Here is a 26,693-nt window from a genome sequence, read left to right as displayed (position 1 = left end):
CCGGGGTGGGACGTAAGGGCTGGGGCTTGAGCTGCAAGGGGGCTCGGGGCTGCTCCGGGGGAGCTCGCCTGCCTCCTCAAGCCAAAGTGCAAGCTCCGAGCAGCCAAAGAGCAAGCTCAAAAAACTGAGCTGACGATTCTCGCAGGCAGCTCCCTGCGGGAGGAGGGAGGTTGAACTCTTCTGAGGCTTCAGACTTCACAGAGGTGGGAATGGGGACGGGTTTCTAAAGCCTGATGGAAGCTGGGAGGCTGCAGTTGTGCCCCCCTCGCCTCCTGCGGGAGCCCCAAAGGGAGCCCAGCAGGTTCCAATCCTGCAATCGAGGCAGCAGCTGCAGGAGAGCTTCTCCTCCACCCTGAGCTGGAAACAGAGTCAAACCCAGCAGGGCTGCCCCGAGGCAATTGAGTGTTTTCCACAGGTTAGTCTGATAAAGAAGCCTATTATTTACCATTTCCTGGCATGTCACCTTCTGTAGCTCCTGGACAACACTCAGAAAAGAGAGAGGTTGGTTGGGTTTTTTTTTTTGGTTGTCAAGATGTTGTATCCAAGAGACAATTCATTTTTCTGGCTTTCAGAGCTGGCTTGTATGGAATGATTTGTGCTGGAAGGGACCTCAAAGCCCATCTAATTCCATGGGCAGAAACATCTTCCACTGGATCAGGGTCTCCAAGCCCCATCCAACCTGGCTTCCCCAGCCTCACAGTGAAAAATTTCTTCCTAATGTCTCATCTCAATCTTCCCCTTCCAATTTAAAGCCATTCCCCTCATTCTGCATCTCCAGGCCCTTGTAAAAAGCCCCTCCTCAGCTTTCCTGGAGCCCCTTTGAGGCCTGGAAGCTGCTCTAAGGTCTCCCTGCAGCCTGCTCTTCTCCAGGCTGAACATCCCAACTCTCTCAACCTGGTCTATACAGGAGGTTCTCCAGCCCTTGGAACATCTCCATGATCTCCTCTGGACCCATTCCAGCAGCTCAATGTCCTTCTTATGTTGAGGCCTCCAGAATTGGACCCAGGGCTCCAGGTGGGTCTCACAAGATCATTGGGGCAGGATCCCCTCACTCCCTGCTGGGGACGCTGCCCCCAAGTCCATCTTTGTGAACATTAGTTAACAAGAAAGCCCCTGCTAATTCTTTCCCATCAGGGCCTGGGGAAAAAAATCCAAGCTGATGGGTGAAAGCTAAAAAACCAAAGAGAAAGCACGGGAGGGGGGGAAGAGAAATAACTGGGGACTGAGTCAGTCCTGCTCCTCCTGCTTAGTCACCTGAGTGCTGCTCTCCAGCCACATGGAGATGGGGAGGAAGGAGCTATCCACCCACCTCCTCCTGACTCCAGAAAGAGGAGCTGAGGCAGAGTTGCAGGACACAATCCTTAGGGATGCAGCTTCGCAGGGAAGCAGGGCTACCAGGAGCCCATTTGCTCATGTTTCTCACCCCCTCTGCTCTCTCTCAATTGAATCATCTCCAATCAACCGGTACATCTGCCAGCTGAAGTTCTCTGCTGCTGCTCGGCAGTTTGACATCGCTGGGAGTTGCCATGGAGAAGGGGGTGATGTCACTGTCACAAAAAGCTCTGAATTTACAAATAGAGCAGGAACAGGGCAATTTATAAAGAGCTGCTCCTCTCCCCCCACTCTCTGCTGGGGTGGGTGAAGGAAGAGGCAGCAGCTCCATTCTGGATGTCACTGTCAACAAGTCTCAGAAATGAGTCGTCGTGTTAGAAAATATCCCGAGCCTGTGAAATCGCTGAATGCTCTCAGACTTCATTCATTAGAGCTCGATCTAGCTTTCCAGCTCCGAGCTATTTTTGAGGTCATCAAACACTTGTGCTTGCGGAGGAACTTCTGGCCTGAAAAATCTGTGCAGCGTAACTTAAATACAGCTGCTTCCAAAGGAAAAAAAGAGAGGGGACAGGCACCCTCTTCTATATAAATGCTGCTTATAATCACTGGAGCAATAACAATGACCATGGGACTCACCTTGACCACCTGGGTGCCATCACACATCAACCCAAACCTCATAGAATGGAACATTTAGAGCATATAAAAACTGCAAACCACAGAAAAGGTAGAAAAGGGAAGATGCTAAAGTTACACCTGAACTAAAAAATCAGTTTAGAATGCAGCTGGAGTAAACTGGGAGGGATAAAGGGTGGTTTGAGAACATGAGAAGCTGTCATAGATGTCAAGAGAGGATTATTTATGTGTATGGTGCCTAAGCCAAACACGCAGGCATCTATCACTCCGAATGTGACAGGGCGGTGATGTTCCTAAAAGCTGGATGCTGAGAACTGTTCCACCAACATACAGGTCAAGGACAAGAAATCAGTTTGGAGTTGAAAAAAAAAAGCTTCATTTTTAAAGAAAATGGTGCAGATCAGGAGAGTTGGTGGAAACCTGCACCCCAGCCTGAGCAGCAGCAGCAGCCAGAGCAAAGGTTCTGCTTTTTCACCCTCTGGATACTCAGATCAACACCAAACCCTGGCTTCTCCTCCACAGAAGTGAACAGTTATAAATAGGTTGAGTTAAATATAAAACCACACATTAAGGTATAGCACCAGTTTGATAAAAACCCCCAGGATTTGCATGATATTTCCAATATCACGTGCAGAGTTTAAGAAAATGGACTTGGGATGCTGGCAATGTGCGCTCCCAGCCCAGAAACCACCCGTGTCCTGGGCTGCATCCAGAGCCATGGGAGCAGCAGGGAGGGAGGGGATCCTGCCCCTCTGCTCCGCTCGGGGAGACCCACCTGGAGCCCCAAGTCCAGTTCCGGATCCTTAGCACAGGGAGGACACGGAGCTGCTGGAGCGAGTGCAGAGGAGACCACAGAGATGATCCAAGAGCTGAAGAACCTCCTGTGTTAGGCTGGACTAATCCAGGCTGGCTCTTCAGGATTAACTGCAGCTCTCGTGGTGGCACAGAAGGTCCAGAGACCTTCACTGGGTCTGTTTTCACTGGATATCAAGGGATGTGCCCAGCCACCACTGTATTTTGCGATACTCCAACACTTTTTTCCCCTATGAATGATTCCTGAGTGAATGATTATTTCAAGTATTCCATCAAAACACAATACTGGTTGAGCTTCATGTAAGGATCTGCACTATCTCCATCTGGGAGAAGAACTTTCCATCAAAAGGATCCAAAGCACTGGGATAACAAACAAACTCAGGTGCTGAGGAGAGACAAATGCTTGTCTTACCTTGGCTGCTGATCCTGCCTTCTAGATCCCACTTCCCTGCCACCTGGAGCCCCAGGAACCAGAACGGAAGCACCTTGGAAGGTGGTTATTGCAAAGAGAGAGCAGGGAGCAAACCTTTCTGGAACTAACAAAAGGAACAGGCTCTTCCCTGGGCTCACCCTGTGACCTCAATGTTCCTAGACTCGTTTAATCATTAAAAATATTCCATCAGATAAAGAATGAATAGCAATGAAGCCTTAATCCTAAATTTCTAAACATGGTATTCTGCTAAATTAACCAAGCAGAGGGGCAAGGAGCATGAAACAATAAGAACCAAGAACAGGAAACGGCTACAGGCATTCAGTCTTCCTTCAGAGGGCTTTAAGCAACCACACATTAAGGTGACCAGTGCCCATAGCCCAGGGCTAAACGAGAGACTCAGCCCCCAGTTTTCAAGGTCATGGCTCAAGAATTTGCTCAGAATAAGAACATCAAGTGTTTGTGCCCCAAAGCATCGCTGGGGAAATCCCAGGTGCACAGCAGCACCTCAGAAGCTGCACTTTAGCCCCAAGGCATTTGTGGAATATTTATTATTTGGGAAATCAGCAGCAGTGCAGAGGAAGGATTCGGATTATTTGCTGATGTGCACGCAGGAGGTGGCATTTGTCTGCTTTCAAAAGCAGAGACAAGTGTCATGAACTGAAAACCAGTTACATGTGATTTAGAGTAGGCTTGGTAGAACCAAAGCAGGGTTAATTAATCAGAGAATCATGGAACAGTTCGGGTTGGAAGGGACCTCAAAGCCCCTCCAGTCCCACCTCCTGCCATAAGCAGGGGCACCTCCCCCTGGATCAGGGGCTCCAAGCCCCATCCAACCTGGCCTTGAACCCCTCCAGGGATGGGGCAGCCACCACTGCTCTGGGCAACCTGGGCCAGGGCCTCCCTACCCTCAGCGTGAAGAATTTCCTCTTAACATCTGATCCAAACCTTCTCCCCTTCCAATTTAAAGCCACTCCCCTCATCCTGTCGCTACAGGCCCTGGTAATACTTTGAGCAGTTATCTCAGGTTTAGGGGTTGTCAGATTCCTTACCTTTTTAGGGCAGCAGGGGATGAGAGCTCCTCACTGACACATTCCCTCAACGCAATCTCTGATGCTGTAAAGCATTAGCAAGCATTAGGGATGCAGAGCTTGCAGCAGACACACTTTAAAATCACTTCTAAGTATTCATATTTTAGACTTCTGATTCTTATTGATGGCTCCAGCAGCTTCTTTTACTTACTTTTCTGTGCTTTGCTGTCAAGATGTGCTTTCTCTTCTCGTTTGCACTGCAGAGTCCAGGAGGAGCAAGAAGGTTGAGTAGCTGTGGTCACCACAACCCATAGTAAGAAGGAACAGGTGTTACCTGTCATTTCCCAGCTGCAGGCAGTGACCCTGATGAGCTCTAACAACACTGCAGGAACTCCTTCCAACCCAGGTGGGGCTACCAGAGCTCAGGGAGCAGAAAATGGCTCAGAGCTGTGGCTCTCACCCCAACTCGTGGTATCTGTACATCTCATACACATTTAATCAGCCTAGATTGTTTATCTGTAGCATTTGTTGGGGCTCAATGAGCTCAGTTGTTGTTTCCAGAACTCTTCCCTCTTAATGCAGAGTGGACAACACGATTAACCAAACTCCTTTATCGTTTCTGAATCAAAGTGGAGGGTTTATACCAAAGCAGAGGAAAAGGGGGTCCCTACAAATAGCTTGCTTCAGAGAACAAACCCCAGAGTCCCAGAAGCAGACAAGCAGACCGTGTTTTCCATGATCTGGGATGAAAGTATCTGGGTTTGGGTGGGTTCCTGCCTGCAGGGCTGCTTTGCAGTGTCCAGCCAGAGCAGCAGGTCAGGCTGCTCTTCATTGCTGCAAGAGTTAAAGCATAGCTCTTCCATCCCCATATCCTTCCTGTAGCCTCTGGAGAACATTCCACTGCAGCACTATCCTAGGAATAAGAAAGGGACAGCAGCACACATTGTCTTTTGTTCCCACCCAGCTCTGGCCAAGCAGAACTCTAGGATCAGATCTAGAGCTCAGAGAGCTCCCCTTTAAAACAAGAAGCATTTAGCAGCGGCTTTACAGACCTCACTGTAAGGAACAAACAAATATAACAAAGGAGAACCGGCAGCAACCAGAAAGAGCAGACACGTCTCTGCTGCCTGTCCCTGGCTCTCCTCCCAAGGAGCTCTGTGTCTCTTCCACACAAGTTGGTCTCCGTTCTATCCTATGAATTCATCCCACTAATATGTGAGGAGCTCAGGGAGGTCTTACAGGCCTCCACTAGTATCTCTGCTTAAAATTTGTTCTCCAAGCTACTGGGATCCATTACATTCCTTGGGCTATTTTTCATATAAATTACAGAATAATTGAATCACAGCATGGGTACCAAACCAAGCCTTTTGAAACCATCCGACAGTAACATTTGACATGACAGTTGCTCTCAAAAATACAACTTTATTGATGAAACACTGATTAAAAGACCAACTAAATGCAGGACAGAGGTGGTTCTGAGACGGCAGCGTGAACTGGGTATCAAACACATTAAGGAGCTATAGGAGAAGGGAAGGGCCAGTTACAACAACTGATTTTCTCTGGCAAACTGCTCAGAGCAGTTCCCAGCAGGTGGAGGCAGCTAATCTCACATCAGCCCACAGCTACGGCTCCTTAGTGAGTCCCAGCTATTGCAGAAACTTCTACAATCATTTGAAAAACAATAAATAAAGCTAACAAGAAAGTGCTTTCCATAACACAAAATGGATTTGTCCTCTATGGAATCACAGGAAGGTCAAGTGGGAGGGCAGCTAAGGATTCACAGAGTCGTTCTTGGAAACCGCTGTCAAACATGTCACCGATTTCCTCTTGCAAGTCCCTCAGCAGAGACACCGTGGACTTATCGCCCGCATTCAGAAGTTGCCCAAAAAGTTTACTCCAGAAGTCACCGTTAGGAGTCCTAAAGCAAAGAGAGCAGCTTTCAGTGAAACAGGACACGTGCAATACGTCTGTCAAGATTTCCATTTATATTTGGCGCTGGACACCCTGGGAAAATGAAGTCTCAAGTAATAATTTCATGCAGCTGTCATCCCAGAAGGATGGGATGGCAATCTGTGGTTTCAATACAGGCTAGGAGACAACAAGATTGGGAGCAGCCCTGAGAAGGACTTGGAGCTGGAGGAGAAGCTCCACATGAGCCGGCAACATGTACTCACAGCCCAGAAGGCCGATCGTGTCCTGGACTGCAAAATCAGTGGGACCAGCAGGGCAAGGGAGGGGATTCTGGTCTTCTGCTCCACTCCGAGACCCCACCTGGAGCTGTGTCTCCGGTTCTGGAATCCCCAACATAAGAAGGATGTGGAACTGTTGGAACAGGCCCAGAGGAGGCCACAAAGATGACACGATGGCTGGAGCACCTCTGCTGTGAAGCCAGGCTGAGAGAGTTGGGGTTGTTCAGCCTGGAGAGAGACCTTAGAGCAGCTTCCAGGGCTGAAAGGGGCTCCAGGAAGGCTGGCAAGGGATGTTTCACAAGGGCCTGGAATGACAGGCCTGATCCAGTGGGAGGTGTTCCTGCCCACAGCATTGGGTAGAACTGGACTGGCTTTAAGATCCCTTTCAACCCAAACCGTTCTAAGATTCCACAATGATAATAAATCCCCTCTCTCACCGATCTACCCACAACGTGAATAAAAAGTTAACTAACTCATTAAAGTATCAGAAAACCGCTCTCAGAGGTAACCCTTTGCTCCTCAGCCTGGCACTGAATGCAGAGACTGCACCACCGCTGACTACTGTGACGCGTCTCTCTTGAGCCAGGAGCTACATCGGCTTTTGAACAAGTTCTCAGCCTCAGCTTTCTGGAAGTGACTCAGAACAGCAGCAGCCGCAGAAGGAATCTGGCCTGTACTACAACATAAGCCACTTTTCTACAACAATGAGATCATGCAGAACCAGACAATTATAGCAACACGCAAGACTTGAGTCCCTTCCCTTCATGGACTGAGGTAACCAAGAGGCATAGCAGAGGTGGTTCTGTGTTGGTAAGGGCATCTAAGGAGTCATGAGGGACAAAAAGAGCCCTAAAAATTCAAACAGAGCTTCTATAAACTGCCTGACATAAACTGCATAGATGAATTTCCTTAAAATAGCACAGGGAAAATAGAACAGCTAAAGCTGGAAGTGAAAAAAATCTCCAAATCCATTCTTGAATAATGGCAGCATATAACCTCCTTCCATGAAAAACAGGTTGTCACCCTTCTAACAACCTCACAGATGAAAAAACCCTTGCTCAGAGTTCACATTCTGCCTCTCCAGAAGTCTTTAAGACACTGACTCAGTGCTTTGCATTCATTCCATCAGCTTTTAAGTTAATTTGGAGTAATCGAGTGCCATTGGCCCTAGAGGAACCATCCTGTGCTCTGCCTTGCAGCTCCCCAGGGCTGTGGTGCTTTGTTGAACTGGTAGTAAGATCAGTGGCTCTACCAGACAGTTCTACTCTCTTTAAGTCTGCTTAAGACTTAAAAATAATGAAGTCCTCTTTTAAAAGCTTTCCTAAGATAAGGAGGTCACGGTTGTTGCATTTTACAAGTGCTCCAGCCCTCAGATCATCTCTGGGGCCTCCTCTGGCATCGCTCCAACAGCTCCATGTCCTCCCTGCACTGAGGGCTCCAGAACTGGCCCCAGGGCTCCAGGTGGGTCTCACCAGAGCAGAGCCGAGCCCATTCCTCACCATGCTGCTCCCACCGCTTTGGAAGCAGCCCAGGACGTGGTTCTAGGCTTCGAGCACACCTGGCCACCTACCCAATTATAAACTTCTCCAAGCTCGGCCTGTCAAATAGAGAGAGAAACGAAAGCAGCCTGGTCTAAAAGGATAGAAAAAGCAAAACCATCTCAACTGGACTGCTAGGTTCATAGTGAGCTTAACATTGTCTCCCACACAATAGCCACTACGCAACAAACTCATCCAGTAGCTTCAAAGCTTAAGTTCCCTTTTGTTTTTAGCAAAAGCAGCACTAAGTTCTGTGTTCTAAGCGCTGAAGATTCTACTGCTGCAAAGAAAGGGAAGGAAGTTCGAAGCAGTCTGTTCTTTCCCAGCAGGCTCCTCTGCAAAAGGACGTACTTGGACACATCTTGGTTGATTTTCCAGATGGAGTTCTCTTGATAGACCTGGACATGTTCCCCAAACAGCATCAGGTGGATAATATCTGCAATGCCAACCAGGTCTACCTGCAATCACAACAAACATCAGAACATTCAACTTCCATCAACATCCGCAAACCCCTGCTGCTGGTGCGTTTACACATTTCAGACCGAATTACTCTTTACATTAGAATCTTCCAGGCCTGCTGAGCAAGGAAGCGTCAGAAAGTATAATTCTAGTCTTCTTGTAGGTTCCTGAGTAAATGCAGTAGTGACAGGTGCTCAGAAGCGCTGCTGGTCCCTTCACTTAACACCACAGATTTAATCAGATAAAAACCCCTTAGTCAGTATTTCTTGACTGCAGATTTCCCCAGTTTGCAAAATGTCATGTGAGAACATAGAAGGAAACACAAACTAAGGTGTCCTGCTAAACATCCACTCACCTGATAAGGGAGGGAGCTTTTGGTCAGAAGCTGCTGTCCATGAGGGGTCTGAGATGTTGGAAAGCTGCTGGGCAAAATTCCTTGAGACTGCAGCCTCAAATCCAGACTGTGAGAGAAATCCACGATCTTCAGAGCTCTTGTCACCTCGTTACAAGCAAAATTGTCACAGATGCTGAGAAGAGGAAGCAAATGGAGCATAAGACAAGCCAACAAGCTTTTGTGTTTATAAATGCAATTTCGCAGTGTAGCCAAGGTGAGGCGATGCTCCCCTCTGATGGTCAGCGCCAGAACTACTGCTGGAAGGATTGTCCCTGGATGGAGAACCAGCTGGCGATCTTGGAAGGAACCTCAAAGCCCATCCAGTCCCACCCCTGCCATGGGCAGCGACACCTCCCACTGGATCAGGGGCTCCAAGCCCCATCCAACCTGCCCTTGAACACCTCCAGGGATGGAGCAGCCACCACTGCTCTGGGCAGCCTGGGCCAAGGCTTCACCGTCTTCCGCTACAAACCTGTCTCCCAGGAAGAAAACCTCTGGACGCAGATCTCCATGGACAACCTCTGCTTTGTGGAGCCTCTCTACCACACCCAGAAGATTATAAACAACCAGTAGGATAACTTCCTCCATGATGGATGTGCAGCGACGAATTATATCCTGAAAATTGGGAATAAACATGTATCTATATGCCATTCTACCTTAGATTAAGTGAAATATTCATAGCTCACCTTTTCTCCTTACTCATGTGTACAGAGATAATAGTTTTACCCTAAATTTGGTACTATCAGGTCATGCTCGTGATCAGCCCAGCCAGAATTAAATGATACACAAGCTCTTCAGAGACATTATTATTCAGAATTATAGAAAAGTTTGGGTTGGAAGGGACCTCAAAGCCCATCCAGTCCCACCCCTGCCATTGGCAGCAACACCTCCCACTGGATCAGGGGCTCCAAGCCCCATCCAGCCTGGCCTTGGACACCTCCAGGGATGGAGCAGCCACCACTGCTCTGGGCAACCTGGGCCAAGGTTTCTGTACTTTCATTTCTTCCTAATGAAGAATTTCTTCCTAATGTCTCGTCTATAAATCTTCTCCTTTCCAATTTAAAGCCATTCTCCCTCATCTTGTCACTACCAGTCCCTGTAAAAAGTCCTTCCCCAGCTTTTCTGGAGTCCCTTTCCTTATTGGAAGCTGCTCTAAGGTTTCCTCAGAGTATCTTCTTCTCCAGGTTGAACCACCCCAACTCTCTCAGCCTGGCCTCACAGTCCAAGGGCTGGAGCACCTCTGCTATCTTTGTAGATCTCCTCAGTAGGCAAAAGATCAGGAGAAAGAAATGGAAACGAAGGCTGGAACTCATTTATAGATGTTGAGTTAAACAAGAGTTTTAGATGCAAATCGTGTTGTGGAATAACACATGGTTCCTGGCTCAGGTTGTTTAATCACTCACGAACACAGAAAATGTGAAAAATTGGTTCAGGTTTGTGATCAAGAAGCCAATCATCTGCGATCAAGACGCCAGCTCTAAGGATACAATAGACAAACCTAATTTATGTAGAATAAAACCCCGAAGATCTAGATTGCAGGATTAAACATGTAATGCCAGCCTCAGCAATGATCATAATGAAAAACAAAACTTGCTAAGAGTTTGTTGTCTACAATCATACTTTGTTTCCCTGTACTGACCGCAAGCGTGAAGCAATTTACATCCCTGTGCAAAACAGCACAACCATCCTCAAACAGGTAACAGCTGCAATTCTCACTGAAGCTCTGGTCGAAGTCTGTGTTCAAACGCTCCTGTAACTGTTGCGTGATATAAAAATCCCACGGCACAGGCTGAGAATACACCTACAGGAAGGTACAGAAGATTTATTTTTGGAATAAAGCAAGAATTGCTCATCTTCATATTCTTCTCATCCTTTTTTTTCCTATCCACTTTTCCAAAGAAGACATTTTCCAGTCAGAAACTTTTAATCTGCATAAACAGAAAGAGACATCGGCCCATGGATCCAGCCTGCCCCGATCCCTCTGCAGAGCCTGGGCCCGTGGATCCGGCCTGCCCCGATCCCTCTGCAGAGCCTGGGCCCGTGGATCCAGCCTGCCCCGATCCCTCTGCAGAGCCTGGGCCCGTGGATCCGGCCTGCCCCGATCCCTCTGCAGAGCCTGGGCCCGTGGATCCGGCCTGCCCAGATCCCACTGCAGCTTAGCGTCATCCAGGAACTGACTAAGGGTACACTCAATCCCTTCATCCAGATCATCGATAAAGATATTTAACAGATCTGGACCCAAAACCAAGCCCTGGGGACAGCACTTGTAACCTGCCTCCAACTAGATTGAACTCCACTTGCCACCACTATATTTTACTTTATACTGGCCGAGGAGACTCTACCTTTTCACATTTGTACAACCGCCATCATATGTGTTACCTTTATGGCAAATCCTTTCGCGTCCAACAGGGGAAAGTTAGCCAGAATAGCAAAAAGCATCTTGTATTCTTCGTTGGTCCAATATTTCCATTTGATGCAGTAAGTCTCATTCCCTGTTAGGAAGGTTTACATTCGTGAACAGGCACAAGTGGTTCAAGTTATTCCCCATCTACCCCACATCAAACTGGCAAAAGCAAATCCAAAGCCCATTTCAAACCAATGAGAACAAACAAATCCCTTGTGCCGCAGAGCGTTTGGCATCCCTACCCAGCTCAACGTCCTTCTCAAACTCCATGAGAGGCAGAGCGCCGGCCTCCAAATGGAAGTCGGGAGAAGCAGTCAGTGATTCTGGCACAGGATCCAAAAGCTTTTTACGCTCTTCAGCGCTCCACAAGACCCGAGTTCCATCATCACCTAGGACAAGAATAGAAACAGATCAGCTAAACGAGATGTTAAGCCTTTGACTTATCTGTCAGGAAAATGTAACCTGGATATTCAATTTTTCTATCTGCATCTTGATTTATCACATCACTTTTCAGCGACATAATCTCTTTCCAATAGTTCCTTGCTCTGTGAACGGAACACTCACATGAAACTCCCTCACATACTCTCTCATCATGAGGTCTCAGTGATTTTACTGTAGTTTTGTGTAAAATGTGCATCCTTTGCAAGAGACCAAGCTCTGAAGCAGACCGGGGACGGCTGCTCAACCACAGCACAACTCAAACACATTTTGCAAACTCATATCTCTTTTTAAAATCTGTGTCCAGAATGATCAGTTCTAATTAAATTATCATAAACAGACATCAAAGGGGTTAAAGCAGGTTAAGAACCTTGATGACCACCACAAAACACAAGCCTAATTCCACAGGCCAGGCTTCAAAGGCTTCTTATGACAATCCCTGTTCTAACTGTATTATGAAGATTTATAACAGAGAGGAACAAAGGGCTTTGCCTAGTAAAAAAGAAATGAAATTAAGTATTTAAGTACCAGAATTGTTTTCCTTTGACAGGAAACATGCTGTGAAGCAGCACAACAGTTAATAAAGAGTGTGAGTTTTAATCCAAAGGGATGCAACTTGCACTAGATTTCAAATTCACCTGTTTCAGCGCGGCATTTATCAGCCCACCAGGAGAACACACAGTGTGATTGCAGAGAGAACAAAAAAGTCAAGACAAACCAAAGCTTTCTGAGAAGTTCTCACAACCATCCAGTCCACATTTCTCATTTCAGAAGCTGATCTCATTACTCCTATGCCTCCCCTGCTTAAATATCTTAAATAACCTCTCCATCACCTTAATATTTACATCTTGCGGGTGCTGACAAGCGTGCTGCATTGCAGACCTCGCTACTGCTGCTGGCAGGGGAGACAAATTTAGTCTTGAGTCACAGTTATGGGAGATACAAGGGAAGCAGAGCAGAATATAGGAAGGAGAGGAAAAGCATCGTAGTTTGGTGACACTGGTGAGTTATTTGTTGAGTGAGACTCTGGAGTACTAACCAGTAGTGTTTTCACTGCCACCTCCAGAATCAGCAACCATTTCAGCAGGCAAGCTGTGAGCCAACTCCAGTTTCTCAGGGACACGCAGGCCTTTAATGGCAGAGATTTGTGTAACAGAAGAAAGGGAAGACCCCGAGGAGACAGAAGAACCTGACGAGCGAGTACCTTCCCCGCTTGCTTCCATGATGGGGCTGTAAATAAAGTCATCAGTTATTCAGAAGGTCAGAGGATACGGTGCCTAGAGAACGCCAGCCTGGTGACTGTGAAGGGATACTGTGCGCTCCCAGACTGCTGTAACTTAAAGTCCTTTCCTATCCTTAGTGGAAACCCCATAAGTATGCCAGAGCATCATTTTAGCTTAAATGATTGCCCCTCACCACAAGAAGGATGTTGAGGCTCTGGAGCGAGTCCAGAGAAGAGAACAGAGCTGGGGAAGGGGCTGGAGAAGAAGAGGAGTGGCTGAGAGAGCTGGGGAGGTTTAGCCTGGAGAAGAGGAGGCTGAGGGGAGACCTCATTGCTCTCTCCAACTCCCTGAGAGGAGGTTGTGGAGAGGAGGGAGCTGGGCTCTTCTCCCAAGGGACAGGATGAGAGGGAATGGCCTCAAGCTCCACCAGGGGAGGTTCAGGCTGGACATTAGGAAAAAAAATTTCACAGAAAGGGTGACTGGTCCCTGGCAGAGGCTGCCCAGGGAGGGGATTGAGTCACATTCCCTGGAGGGGTTTAAGGGCCGGGTGGATGAGGTGCTGAGGGACATGGGTTAGTGATTGATGGGAATGGTTGGACTCAATGATCCGGTGGGTCTCTTCCAACCTGGTGATTCTATGATTCTACTCAGAATCTTAGCCTACAGATGAATTTCATCTTCTCTTCCATTAAATTAAAGCTGCAACGGGAAAGAAACTGATTGTTACTCAGCCACCAACATTCAGACCCACAGTGCTTCTAAAGCAGCTGATGGCTGGGTGGGAAATAACACTTGTTCTTCCTAATAATCCGCATGGATTCCCAGGCAACTTGTCAAGTAAACACCTTCAGCGTGGCATTCGTGTTTACATCCTAACAGCTAACAAATCAAACTGTTCTAAATTAAGAAAACACCGTAAAACAGATGTTGTTTTTCTTTACACCGATAAGAAACAGGAGGTTGTTTGACAGGTTTTTTTTTTTCCACCCCCTCTCTCTCCAGCTTTTCTCCTCCAGAGGAGAAATCCAAACCCTAATCCAGGGAGGAACCGATGATTCTACTTTTAGTCTCTAGTTACAAAGGCAAAATGTGTTTATGAACTTCTTTGCAAGTTATTTGGTAGAAAAAGCATAGTTAAGCCCCACAGCAGTGATGCTGAAAAACCAAGTGGGCTTCATATTATCTCTTAAATCTGCTCAGGGCAAAATAGCCCTTTCTCAAGCTCAGAGTCTACCTCGTCTATATATTCTGATCTCTTCAGAAAAATCAGTTCTTCAGGAACAGAATAGTAAACCCACAATCAACTGAAGACACAGGAAAAAAAGACTTAAGGTGTTTTGTTGTTAGTTACCCCAGTTTGTTTACACAGAGTGCTTCACCATATGCTCCCTCGCAAACCAGGACCTCCCGAGTCAGCGGTGCATGCTTGGCTTCTGGACAGTGTCCCTTCAGGACATCCTGGGAGAAATCAGGAGCTGGGACGCTCTGAGCTACCGTTCCATGAAAGGGCGTCGAGGCCAGGTGGACCGCCAGGACAAAGTCACACGTGTCTTCTGGGTTGGCGCAGAGGGTTTTGTTCTTATAGGAGCTGGTCACAATTGTATCTTCAGCCAAAAGTTCAATTCCATTCAGCTCATCCTGGAACAAGAAGCAAGAGACAGTGAAAGGCTGACAGATTTTGGAAGTTTTTTTTTGTTTTAATTAATTTAAAAGCTGAACAATTCTCTCTCTCCTTTCTTCCACCTCACAACCCTCCAACTTGAATCTGACAATCTTCATGTGCTCTATTTGCCATGCTCATTAATCAAATGTTAACTAATACAGTTGTGTGTTTTTCCTCAACCTACAGTGAGGAAAAACTGTTCCCCCCCTACAGTGCTGCAGGGCTGCCAAAGGCTACTTGGTACCCACCACCCAAGAAGGGCATTTCAGGTGAGTTATAAGCACATCATTCAAGTGTTTACTAAAACGTTGGGCATTTCAGACACAGAACCATAGAATCATTGAACCGTTTGGTTGGAAAATTCCTCTGAGATCATTGAGTCCAACTGCCACTGCCCTCTACTGAACCAGATCCCTGAGCACTTCATCTGCCTGTCTTTAAACCCCTCTAAGGCTGGAGACTCCACCAATGCTCTGGGCAGCTTCTGCCAGGGCCTGAGAACCCTTTCTGTGAAGGAATATTTCCCAATATCCAATCTGAACCTGCCCTGGCACAACTTGAGGCCATTTCCTCTTGTCCTGTCCCCTGTCACTTGGGAGAAGAGCCCAGCCAGCGCCCACCTCACCACAACCTTTCAGGGAGTTGTAGACAGTGAGGTCTCCCCTCAGCCTCCTTTTTCTCCAGACTAAACAGCCCCAGGTCCCTCAGCTGCCTCTCATAACCCCTCAAAACAAATCAGTTACCTAAGATCTGGCAGACTCCTTACTGTCATCTCTCTATCGGCCACCTGAAAGCCTAATAAAAACACAAAGTTTCCAGTGTAATCTTAACATCCCCTGATTCAAGTAGTGCTGTATCTGATAGAATCTTTGCTTATCTCCCATATGGTCAGTCCAGGAGCCTCACACTGTTCAACTGCAGGACGTTTTAGGTTGGTTTGTCTTTAGCAGGATATCTGCTATGGGATAAACTGCTCCTTACACAGGTTTCCGGTGGCATGTTTTCCTTCGCAGTTAGAGAATATGAAGGCTTACGAACATCAAGGGGACGCCAGGCGTTTTTCTGTGCGTGACCTGCAGAACAACTAAGATAAAGTTACATCCAATTAAGTATCTATTAGAGTAGCTTCTAATATTCAAAAGAGATGCCTCTCAACGGTTTAAGCCTATTGACAATTTCGATCTACCACTTTCTACTCCAGATTTCCCACTAAACTGCAGTGGATGCAGCTCTCCAGAATGAAGAAAGTTTATACAGCAGCTTAAAGTATAGAATCATCAAATGGTTTGGGTTGGAAGGGACCTCAAAACCCATCCAGTTCCACCCTCTGCCACTGGATCAGGGGCTCCAAGCCCCATCCAACCTGGCTTCAACACCTCCAGGGATGGGGCAGCCACCTCTGCTCTGGACAACCTGGCTCAGGGCCTCCCCACCCTCACAGTGAAGAGCTTCTTCTTAATGCCTACTCTAAATCTCCCCCCACTTCCAATTCCTCCTCGTCCTGTCACTCCAGGCCCTGGTAAAGAGCTCCTCCCCAGCTTTCCTGGAGCCCTTTTCAGTCCTGGGAGGCTGTGCCAAGGTCTCCCTGGAGCCTTCTCTTCTCCAGGCTGAACAACCGCAATCTTTCAGCCTGGTCTCATAGCAGAGGTGCTCCAGCCCTCAAGATCATCTTTGTGGCCTCCTCTGGACCCCGTTCTCAATTGAGAAGGAACACTAGGGAAATATTTCCTCATCATGGACTTTCCAAGTAGGGTTATTAAATAAAACAAAAAATACAAATACAAACAAAACCAAACAACACAAGAAGCAGTTACTGCTTTTCAGCTGCTACAGAAAGTGGTTCAAAACTTCAAGTTTTCCCTCCCTTTGAAAGGTCTTGAACAAACAGTGCTACCTTGTATTCCAGTTTGCCAGAGCAGAGGATTCACCAAATATGGAGAAAGCCATAACAGGATCTGGTGGGGGAAGGAGATGGACATCTGTACAGAGAAAACCCCACTGTTATAGCAACAGGTTTTCAACAACAGCGTAACCAGTGCTACTTAACATTTATTACACAGCCTTAAAAATGCCAGTTCTAGCAGGAAGTTACAAAACTGGCATTTTGTAAAAAAAAAAAAAGCTTGGTTTTGTCATGTTAGTGAGCCAAACTTTTACCACCACATTTTGTCAGCTGGCTTTCTCTTCTCACAATTCATACCTTCTTTCCCAAGGCTGATCTCATCCTTCTGTTTCTTCTGTTCATCTTCAGAGTCCACAAACATGTTTCTGTGTTGTGTGGCTGGGTCAGCATCACAAGACTGGATAATCTCTGCCAACAGCAACAACAGTCAGTTTGGATCAACAGTCAGTTCATTCAGCGCACGCCCTTCCCAACAATTGAACATGCAATTTCTGATTGTATTCCTCTACCAAATCCTCTCAGGAAAGAGCAGGACTTCAGATTGTATCAATCAATGTTTGCATAAAGCTCTTCTAGAGATCTTAGTAAGGCTACATGTATGAAAGCGTGAAGAAAGCTCTGGAGCTACTAAAAGAAAAGAGGTCTTCTGCTTTAGTCACAGAATTATAGAATTATTTGTTCGGGAAAGATCTTTGAGATAGAGTCCAACCATCCCTGTCCGCTACTGAACCAGATCCCTGAGCACCTCATCTACCCAGCTTTTAAACTCCTTCAGGGCTGAGGACTCCACTACCACCCTGGGCAGCCTCTGCCAGGGCCTGAGAACACTTTCCATGAAGAATTTTTTTGTGATGTCTAATCTGAACCTGCCCTGGTGCAACTTGAGGCCATTTCCTCTCATCATATTGCTTGTTACTTGGAAGAGACCAACACCATAACCTCCTTTCAGGCAGTTTTAGACAGCGATGAGGTCTCCCTTCAGCCCCCTTTTCTCCAAACTAAACAGCCCCAGGTCCCTCAAGTTGTCTCTCAAGACTTGCTCCCCAGCCTCATTGTCCCTTTCAAACTGTGACAGTTCTCAGTCCGCAGATGCTGAGTCTTTTGCTGATTGTGGTTAAACACACTCAACACTCAAACCTCCTTATTTTCATTCTTCTCATCCACCTTCTCATCCAGACTTCTGCTTTTAGTTTGTTGCAGTCTTGCTGTTCATGTAAAACACTTCCCTTTAACACTATTTCATCCTTAATGGTGAAAAATTTAGATACTTACTCTCAGAACAGGATGGTTTATGCAGCTCAGTATCCTCAGAGCCCTGGAATTCGCTGGGAAAGAAATGAACGTTTGTTATATTTTACCCAGCTTCACAGAACGTAGGAAATATTGTAGAAAAGGAAAGCCAGGCTGACATAGGCTACTTGGAAGGAGTTCAGATGCCTCAGTAAATAATCAGAACTGTGTAAAGACAGATGACAGATCATGGGGTGACGCCTGGGTGTACATTCCCTCTGCCAGCAGAAACAGGCTGCAATGAGTGATCCACACGACCCTCAACTGATTATCCCCACAGTTTTTCTCATTGCTGGCAAAGAAAATCCTGTTACCTGTGCAACCGAGGCTGTTTCTCTCCGACTTCTGTTACACTGGGAGAAGTAACTTCTTGCAGTCCCAAAGGTGGTGAAGCTTCTGGTATCTCTGTTGACTGTAGAAACAAAACCATATTTTGGTTGGACAGTGATGGAATCCCAAGCCACACAACAAGGTGTTCAACACCAGGTTGGATGGGGCTTGGAGCCCCTGATCCAGTGGGAGGTGTCCCTGCTCATGGCATGGGGTGGAACTGGATGGGATTTGAGGTCTTTTCCAATGCAAACCTTTCTATGAAGTAACACTACAAGACTTGAAGTCTTTGATTTACATTCCTACAGTGAAAGGGTATGGATTGCAGAGTGGGGAGAAGAAATCCCTGAATACACACAGGTGATGTTCGCATACAATCCTTTCAGAAAAGAGCTTTAGAAGCATTAGCCAAAGAGAAACGTATCAGATATTGTTCCTCCTTTGCTGCTTTTACTTAACATAGCAGCTACTTGTAAAATAACAGTTGAATAAAGACAATACCTTTTCACGGGGCTGGGGCTGCTTCTCATCTTTCTTCTTCAATTTCTTTTCCAGTTCCTTAATTTGCCTTTGTATTTCTTCCTTTTGCTGTGCTATGGCCTGCATCTCCTCTAAGGAAGAAAGGCTTTTAAGGCACAACACATTGCATATGTGGTCTATGGCTAAAGGCTATATTATTTTTAAGAGGCTAAACACCTTGGTTGTCCTCCCCCTTTTCACAGTTTACAGGTAAAGCTGTCAGATGTGTTACTTTCTCTACACCTCAGAGCAGTTAAATAACTAACCCAGCAGGGAAATAAGAGCAGCTGCAATAACAGAGCTGTACGCTGATAATAAGTGAGGATAACATTATGATTCCACCTTAAAGTCTCATTTTGAAGCATACCTTCAGCTTTCTTCTTTGCTTTCTTTCTGCAGATTTCGGCTCGGATCTCTTCAAATGAGAATTCTTCAACTCCAGCATAAACTTTATCCTTGCAATACATCAGCATCTCTTTCTTTTCTTGAGCATCCTGGTGACAATTCTGCACTCGCTGCAGCAGATCCTCCTCCTTCTTAGGTTTGCGAACGCTTAAAACGCAGTTTACGCTGGGATCGATTTTGCAGGGTGTCCTGAAAACACACAGTTATTACTCAATCGTGTGTACTTCACTGCAACACAGAAAAGAAACAGCTAATTTCACAACCTGACTGTAGTCTCGGAGTAGATTTAGCCTGGCATTTCAGGTTAAGCAAGGAACTAGACTGGCTTTAAAGCTTTAACATACTATTATTCTGTATATAAATATGAATCAGGCTACCACATAATGAGCAGCGACAGTCAAATACTTCCCACATCCTTGTGCATGCCAGCAGCTTCCAGGTTGACAGATTTCATTCTTGTAGATCTAGAGGCTTGGCCACTTGGCAAAACGCATCTGAATTATACGAAGTAGCTTTGATAATTCCAAACGCAAACCACAGACTCACATGATTTGTCGCTGAGCTGATTCTTCCGCATAGGGGGTGAATCTGGGTTGCGGGAAGGACACTTCTGTACTAGAACTGGCACTGCCACGAGGACGCTGGGGAGGAAAAAGCAACGTTAACAGCTTGAAGGTTCCTTTTTAGACTCCATACTCCTCTCTACTCTGAATTTCCCTTTTCCCAGTGTTTGGCTTATTTGTAGTTTTTGTTAGTTACAAAAATTAAACCTGATAGACTGCTCAATGATTAATTAAACGAGATTAATTCCATTCTGATGCATAAGAAGTTATGGAATGAGCAGGAGCACCTCAAAAAGCAAGATACACTACTCATCACAGCCCTCATCAGTACCCAGTTTCTGTTATTGACAGAGAATGCTGGTCAAGATGGGTATTCTAGTTGCTCCTGTTTGTTTTGGAAAAGTGCAGTAGCCCTTATCTTTCAGCCAAGACTGCCCCAACTCTGGAACCCAACTTCCTGATTTAAGAACCCTAGAGTTTAGCTTTATTCTAGCAAGACCAGCTTGCTAAACTTGAATAGGTTACACAGCCCCAGACTCTTTGGGATGACCTGTAGTTACAAATAGACACAAACAGCAGGCAAGGGAAAGAGAACACGACCTTTGTCTCAGGGATCAGAAGAAATCATCAACTTATACGCACCTTCCTCTCTTTTGCCAGTCTATTTTGAGATTCCCTACCTTGCCAGAGTTCCAAGGTCCTGCTTTTAGTTCATTCTCCTCAGACCTTGTAGCTGGAAGTGCCATCCATGGCTGTGATACAAGCACGGGAACCTCAGATCCAGAAGCTGAGTTTTCATCAAACACGGCAAAACCCCGTTTATTTGGAAGCTGCTGAGATGTTACAGTCTGGAAGCTTCTGGTTGAGTTTGCGCCTGCGAGCAAAAAGATTCAATTTTTACCACGCTCAAGTACAAACTCCATAACAAAAAGATTTAACTCTTTCACTAATAACCTGTGGTTTCAGCAACTGAACTTACTTTCAAGCGCATCACTGACATGATTAACTGGGGCTATCGCTTTCTTCTTTCCCCTGACTTTTAGCTCTGCCAATGTGCTTCTCTGAGGCTCTGCAGGTTCTAGAACGTCTGGTTCTTGTTCATCAGCGGGGTCTTCAAGCCCCAGCAGTGTCTGCCGAGAAACACGCATCTGAAACTGCCTGAGAAAGATATTGGAGAAGGCAGCATAAACTCGACTGTACCAGGTAACCCCTGAAGCACAAAAGGCTAGCCCAACTCTTCCATTTAGCTCAAAGTCTACCTGTGAAAGGACTGGAGCTTGTCCAAAGGCTCAGCCTTGCACTGAAGGCCTTCCTGGAATATTATATCTGCTTTCTTAAAGTTTCCCCTCGCCTCGAGTACTTTGGCCCATGTGATGTAGAGCAGTGCCAGCGTTGTGCCGATTTCCTGGCTATGGAGGTAACTGTACAAATCCAAAGGCTCATTACAGAAGTTGCCCTGAAAGAACCAAAGCATTCAGTAATCACAGAGAACTAGAAAGGATTCCAAGTTGATGCCTGCGTTTTGATGCCTCTTGCAAAACCTTGTTGATTTCAACACGAGTCTTAAAGGAGCAGCCGCAGACCAGGACATAAAGTTGTATCACGTCACAGCGTACAAGATAAAGAAGAGGAATTCAATAGGAGAAGAATAATCATGAGAAAAACCTCTGATGGCATTTGTCAATATTACTATTGGCCCCTTAATTCTAGCCTACACATTCAAAGTCAGTCATTTCTTATTATCCGTGATAATTCAATGATAGAACAACATCACCTTAGAATCACAGAATAACCAGGTTGGAAGAGATGCCACTGGATCATCGAGTCCAACCACTCCTATCAAATACTAATTCCCTATCAAACACTAGTATTCCCAAGAAGAGTCATTTCACTTTTAGATACAATGTGTTTCTTCTTGTTTTCAGAACTAGTAAATCAGCTCAGAAAGCAAAATCTTGAGAAAAGCAGCTTTAAGATGACAGGAACAAGAACTATAGCAAGGAGAGACAGTGGGACCAGAACATACGCAGCCTATGTTTGCCTAAACATAGAATGTGGATAAAAGACAGTTAGAAGTTAAAATAACTAGTAGGACAGACTAAAATATGTCTTTAAATCACTTTTTGTCCTTAAATAATCAAGGCCTACTCATTCAAACTAGCTTTTACAAAGCAAAAGTTATCAAGTTTGAAGCTGCCTAAACTGAACGATGCTAAAAAGATCCTGTTTATACTGAGAAGTGAAAATCATGATAGGCTTGCAGAGGGACAGTCCCAGCATTAAACAGCTGTACAGCAGGTGCTTTGACTGTTGCCAGAAAAATCAGCTTAACCGCGTGCAAACAAGATGACAAGTACGAAGACACAGTCAGAAAACTCACAAACTTGAGCCAGAGGTTAAGGTAGCGGGGGTCTTTGTAGTATCGCTGCTGATTTTTGAGGGCTTTCACCGCCCTTTCCAGTATCACTGCAAGATTGCTCTCCTTGCCACCCTGGGGGAAGCTCTGCTCTGTCCACCTGACGTACCTAGGGAGGGAATAAATTCCTAGGAAGGTGGTTCTGAACAAGGTACAAAACTTCTCTTTCTGTACAAGATAAGGAGACTTAGAAACAAAACCTAAGGAACATAACGAAAAACAACATATGTTGAAAAGCCTATAAAAATTATCTTTTAATTAGTTCCTTATTAAATTAGAACATTTTTTCTCCAAGCTTTTACAAGGATATCTGACTTTTGTATTCCTTCCTCTGAAATAAAAGGAAACCTACCGGTCCCAGACATCCAGTGGGTCATCTCCAGAGTAAAATCGGATTTCTGATTCAAACTCCCTAAAAAAAAATAAATTATTATCCATGCTGCCTTTGCTCACTCAGGTGTCTTTGCAGTCCAGAGAAGAAACACAGAGATTGGTTGCGCCTACATTAATTATCTCCTAAAAAACACCCTGCTTCAATAGATTATTGTGGGAAAGAAAAAAAGCTCTCCTCCTTGTGATCTTAGAATCATAGAATGTCCCAGCTTAGAAGGGACCCACGAAGATCATTGAGTCCAGCTCCTGGCCCTGCACAGGACACCCCAACATTCACACCGTGGGCCTGAGGCTGTTGACCAAACACTTCTGGAATATTGTCAGGCTTGGCACTGCAAAAGCTTCCCTGGGAGCTGTTCCAGGGCTCCACCTCCCTCTGGGGGAAGAGCCTTCTCCTGATGTCCAACCGAACCTTTCCCTGGTGCATCTTCCTGCCATTCTCTCAGGTCCAGCGAGAAGAGCTCAGCATCTGCTCCCCCTCCTCCCCTGGTGAGGAAGCTGTAGATCACGACGAGGTGTCCCCTCAGTCTCCTCTTCTCCAGGCTGAACAGACCAAGTGGCTTCAGCCTCTCCTCATGCAGCTTCTCCTCTAAACTCTTCACCAGCCTGGTGGCCTCCTCTGGATGCTCTCCAGTTCCCTTCATGTATTTTTCTTAGGAAACTCATTGAAGAACACAACCAAACCTCCCTAGAGTTTGCTGTTTAAATGCTCCACCACAAACCTAAACCATCTATGCCACCCAGAGCATGTTGTCCTAAATACCTGTAGCGTGACAGTAGCACAAACATCAGTTGCTAAGCTCTGGTGTTTTATGCTTTCCTGAATGCCTGTCAGATCAGTACAGTTAAATAAGACATAGACAAATCGATAAGGAGGCAGGAAGAGAAGGAGAAAGAAGGTGTCAAACAGTGCTCACTGTCTTTTGAGCTGAAGAGCGGTGTGGATGGAGGTCTCCTGTTGCGTCAGTGCCTTCTGCAAAGAAGCCATGACGCAGCCCTGCCGCAGCAGCTGCATGTTCTCCTTGCTGAGCTCCCACTCACTGCTGTAGTCCTGCGACATGGCAGCCTCTCCTTTGAATTCTGCAAGAACAACAAAAACCAATAAGGAATTGATGCATTACGTGGGGCAGTGACCCAGAACCTGGCAGACCTCGCTGTCCTGAACTCCACTTTCTGTGGAGCCACAGCCACACCATTTAACTCCCACCAATGGCAACCATAGAACCACTAAGATTGGAAAAGATCTCAACAATCACCAAGTCCAACCATAAACACAACCCCACCATGCCTGCTAAACCATCACGTCCACACCTTTTTTGAACCCCTTCAGGGATGGGGACTCCACCACTGCCCTGGGCAGCCTCACCAGTGCTTCACCACAATTTTTGGTAAAGAAATTATTTCCAATATCTGTTGGAACATTTTACAGAGAACAAGGCCTGGATGCTGTGAGATTGTTTAATACTAAACAACTCTAACAAGGCCTTGAAACAGCGAGCCAAAAGATAAACAGGGGCCAGCTGGGAGGAATGTAGCAGCTAGTTCTGTGGGAACAAGCACCAGCTGAAAGAAAAACAGTTGAAGAGAACTGTCAACATAGTTAAGTTTAGTATAACTTGGTTTCTTAGCATGTGCAGTAGTTTAGCCAATAATATGTTAGTAACAGCCTTATGGACAGCTACCTTTAACCAACAATACACTGTAGATACCCTCGTGGGCATCCAGTTATGTAACCGAAAAGGGTGTATAAAGAAACAGCTAAGCTCAATAAAGTAAACACTCGCTGATCACATTGATCTCTGCGTTTTGATTCCATGCTCCCGTCAACAAATATCCTTTCTAAACCTCCCCTGGTGCAACTTGAGGCCATTTCTTCTCATCCCATCCCTTGTCACTTGGGAGAAGGGCCCAGCACCCATCTCACCACAACCTCCTTTCCAGGAGCTGCAGAGCGCAATGAGATCTCCCCTCAGCCTCCTTTTCTCCAGGATAAACAACCTCAGGTCCCTCACCCACCTCTCCTAACCCTGTTCTGCAGCCCCTTCCACAGCTTCATTCCCTTCTCTGGATGCGCTCCAGCCCCTCAATATCCTTCTTGGAGTGAGGGGCCCAAACTGAACCCAGGATTCGAGGTGCGGCCTCACCAGCGCTAAGCACAGGGGGAAGGTCCCTGTCCTGCTCCTGCGGGCCACACCATGACAACTCCAAGCTGTTGTTGCCTTCTTGGCCACCTAGGCCACTGCGGGCTCACGGTGAACTACCGTCACCCAGCACCCTCAGGTCCTTCTCTGCCAGGCAGCTTTCCAGCCACCCCCCCTCAGGCCTGGAGCTGCACAGGGTTGTTGTGGCCCAAGTGCAGGAGCCAGCACCCGGCTCTGCTGAACCTCATACAAGTCACCCCAGAGGGGGCCGCATCTCCCCCAAATCACCCGCAGCAGAGGGTGAATCTCCCCCAAATCCCCCCACCTTCACCCCGAGGGGGCAAACCTCCCCCACAAATCACCCCAGAGGGGCCGAATCTCCCTCAAATCCCCCGCCCCCCCAGGGGGCTGAATCTCCCTCAAATCCCACCCCCCACCCCCAGGGGGCCGAATCTCCCTCAAATCCCCCCACAGAGAGGGCAGAGCGCTTCTTTGCCGCCCCGCGCCGGGTCAGGCGATGCGGGCAGCAAAGGCTCCTCGCACAAAGGCGTCTCCCCCACTCCCCCGAGGCCGAGGGGACCCCCAGCTCCTCGCAATCCCCATCCGCCCCCACACGCACCAAGCGCCGGAGTCGCGGAGTTCGCTCGGTAACAGCAACGCCGCCCGCAGCCGCCTCCGCGATTTAACCCCCACAACGACCGCCTCGCGCCTCCCCATTGGCTGAGCCTACCGCTTCTCCCCGCCCCTTCCGTTTTCACGCCCAAACGCTTCCGGTCCGGTGCATCATGGGAGTTGTAGTTTTCCCAGGTGAGCCTGCGAGGCTCTTCTCTCTATCATCAATCACCTGCTGTTGAATCCTGCCCCGAATAAGGGCTCTGAGGATATACCTCCCTTTTTTGATGACTGGGGTTGGTTCTCATTCCGTTCTTGAATCCCAGAGCCATATTGATACAAGAAGTAGCGACTAATGCAAAAAAGTAGAATATTTTTATTTAAGCTAGAGTTAAGTTTCACTTCTTCTTTGAAAGTTAGACAGAATTGCCCTCTGAGAGCCTGTTTTCTTTAAAATCACATTTTTCCAGACACTGTTCATTCTCTGGAGATGACAACATCTTGTGTTCAGTGTGCTCTATGCTGAACAGACATCTCTTCTTGTTATAATTGAGTTAACAACACAAAGTCCAAATGTGGATCAATTTACTATTTATTTAGATAGGAAAGCAAAAGCAGCGCTGGGCGGCCGGGGAGTTGCAGCTCCACCAAGGCTCACAAAGTTAGGTAAGCTGAGCAACCCTTTTTATCCCCCCTCCGAGTTCGTTTCACATCTTTGAAGATGCCCCCCCACCCTGTTCCTTTAGGGTACATGCAATCTCCATATGGCCAGATAATAAATCAGCTAAGTTTACAGAGTTGTCTCGGTTCAGCAGTCTTCAAGGTTGCAGTCCTGTTTCTCACCAAACAGTTCCTAACTCCCCTTCCTCCCTTTCTCCTTATCTCTGGGCAATTTGTTCCTTTCTCCCACAGGGCCGCATTCTTTGAGCTGGCTAACCCACATCTGCAGAGGCCCGAGGTGATTTGTTGCTCTTGACTCTTGCTTCAGGAGGTTTCAGAAGGCTTGGCTGTAAATTCAGTAGATACTATCTATATACAAAACGTATACGGTCATGGTAACCTTTAGCTTTTAATTAAGATAGCATTGTGGCTTCGTCTTTCTTACCAAACAAGATGTTCCTGTGCTTTGAAACAGAAAGATCGCTGCTCATTTAGTTGGCTTGATCAGCAAATTACTTTCTGTTACTCATTACATTCTTCTGTAATCAAATATATTTAGAGTTTTCTTCCTATCTCCAATGCAAGGTCAGGTGGAGCTGGAGCCAGCTCCGAATTAGCAAGAGTTTTGAGCGTTGCAAAGTTTCATATAACGTTAAAATTAGACCTTGGAAAGTAATAGAACAGGCATAAGATATCTGGGAAAATTTATATACGTGCATGGAAACGGGAAAGTTCTTATGTCCCTGATCCTGCCTCGCTGCACACATTGATGGAGAGCATGGCCTCGTGTTGCTCGCTTCCTAAAACTCCAAAACGAATGTTAGAGAGTTGGATTTGCCCTGGGCAACCTGGGCCAGGGCCTCCCCACCCTCTCAGGAAAACATTTCTCCCCAAGATCTCATCAAAATCTCCCC

General features: G+C 46.6%; 1 protein-coding gene across 2 annotated transcripts; it reads right to left on the bottom strand.

Annotated features, from left to right (window-relative positions):
- Positions 1 to 5,641: 5,641 nt before the first annotated feature.
- On the bottom strand, positions 5,642 to 25,208 carry LOC138733392 (mitotic checkpoint serine/threonine-protein kinase BUB1 beta-like). 2 transcript variants are annotated; one of them, XM_069880550.1, is made up of 24 exons: positions 25,127 to 25,208; positions 23,284 to 23,446; positions 22,326 to 22,385; positions 21,938 to 22,082; positions 20,817 to 21,013; positions 20,537 to 20,715; positions 20,238 to 20,431; positions 19,541 to 19,635; positions 18,957 to 19,183; positions 18,572 to 18,681; positions 18,055 to 18,152; positions 17,723 to 17,775; positions 16,748 to 16,858; positions 16,442 to 16,526; positions 15,529 to 15,631; positions 14,236 to 14,522; positions 12,701 to 12,891; positions 11,466 to 11,612; positions 11,199 to 11,311; positions 10,459 to 10,620; positions 9,292 to 9,434; positions 8,781 to 8,952; positions 8,318 to 8,424; positions 5,642 to 6,157 (listed from the first exon to the last, which is right to left on the bottom strand). In XM_069880550.1, exons 2-24 carry the CDS (start codon positions 23,424 to 23,426, stop codon positions 5,974 to 5,976), a joined length of 3,306 nt encoding a protein of 1,101 aa, XP_069736651.1. In that variant the 5' UTR covers positions 23,427 to 23,446; positions 25,127 to 25,208; the 3' UTR covers positions 5,642 to 5,973. The 2 variants fall into 2 exon arrangements, with proteins under 2 accessions (XP_069736651.1, XP_069736652.1); XM_069880551.1 differs by having other exon boundaries at positions 16,442 to 16,502.
- Positions 25,209 to 26,693: the final 1,485 nt, after the last annotated feature.

This window comes from Phaenicophaeus curvirostris, chromosome Z (genome assembly GCF_032191515.1).
Source record: "Phaenicophaeus curvirostris isolate KB17595 chromosome Z, BPBGC_Pcur_1.0, whole genome shotgun sequence".
NCBI lineage: Eukaryota > Metazoa > Chordata > Aves > Cuculiformes > Cuculidae > Phaenicophaeus > Phaenicophaeus curvirostris.
The sequence above is the reverse complement of the archived record's forward strand: the minus strand, read 5'-3'. Positions and strand labels throughout refer to the sequence as shown.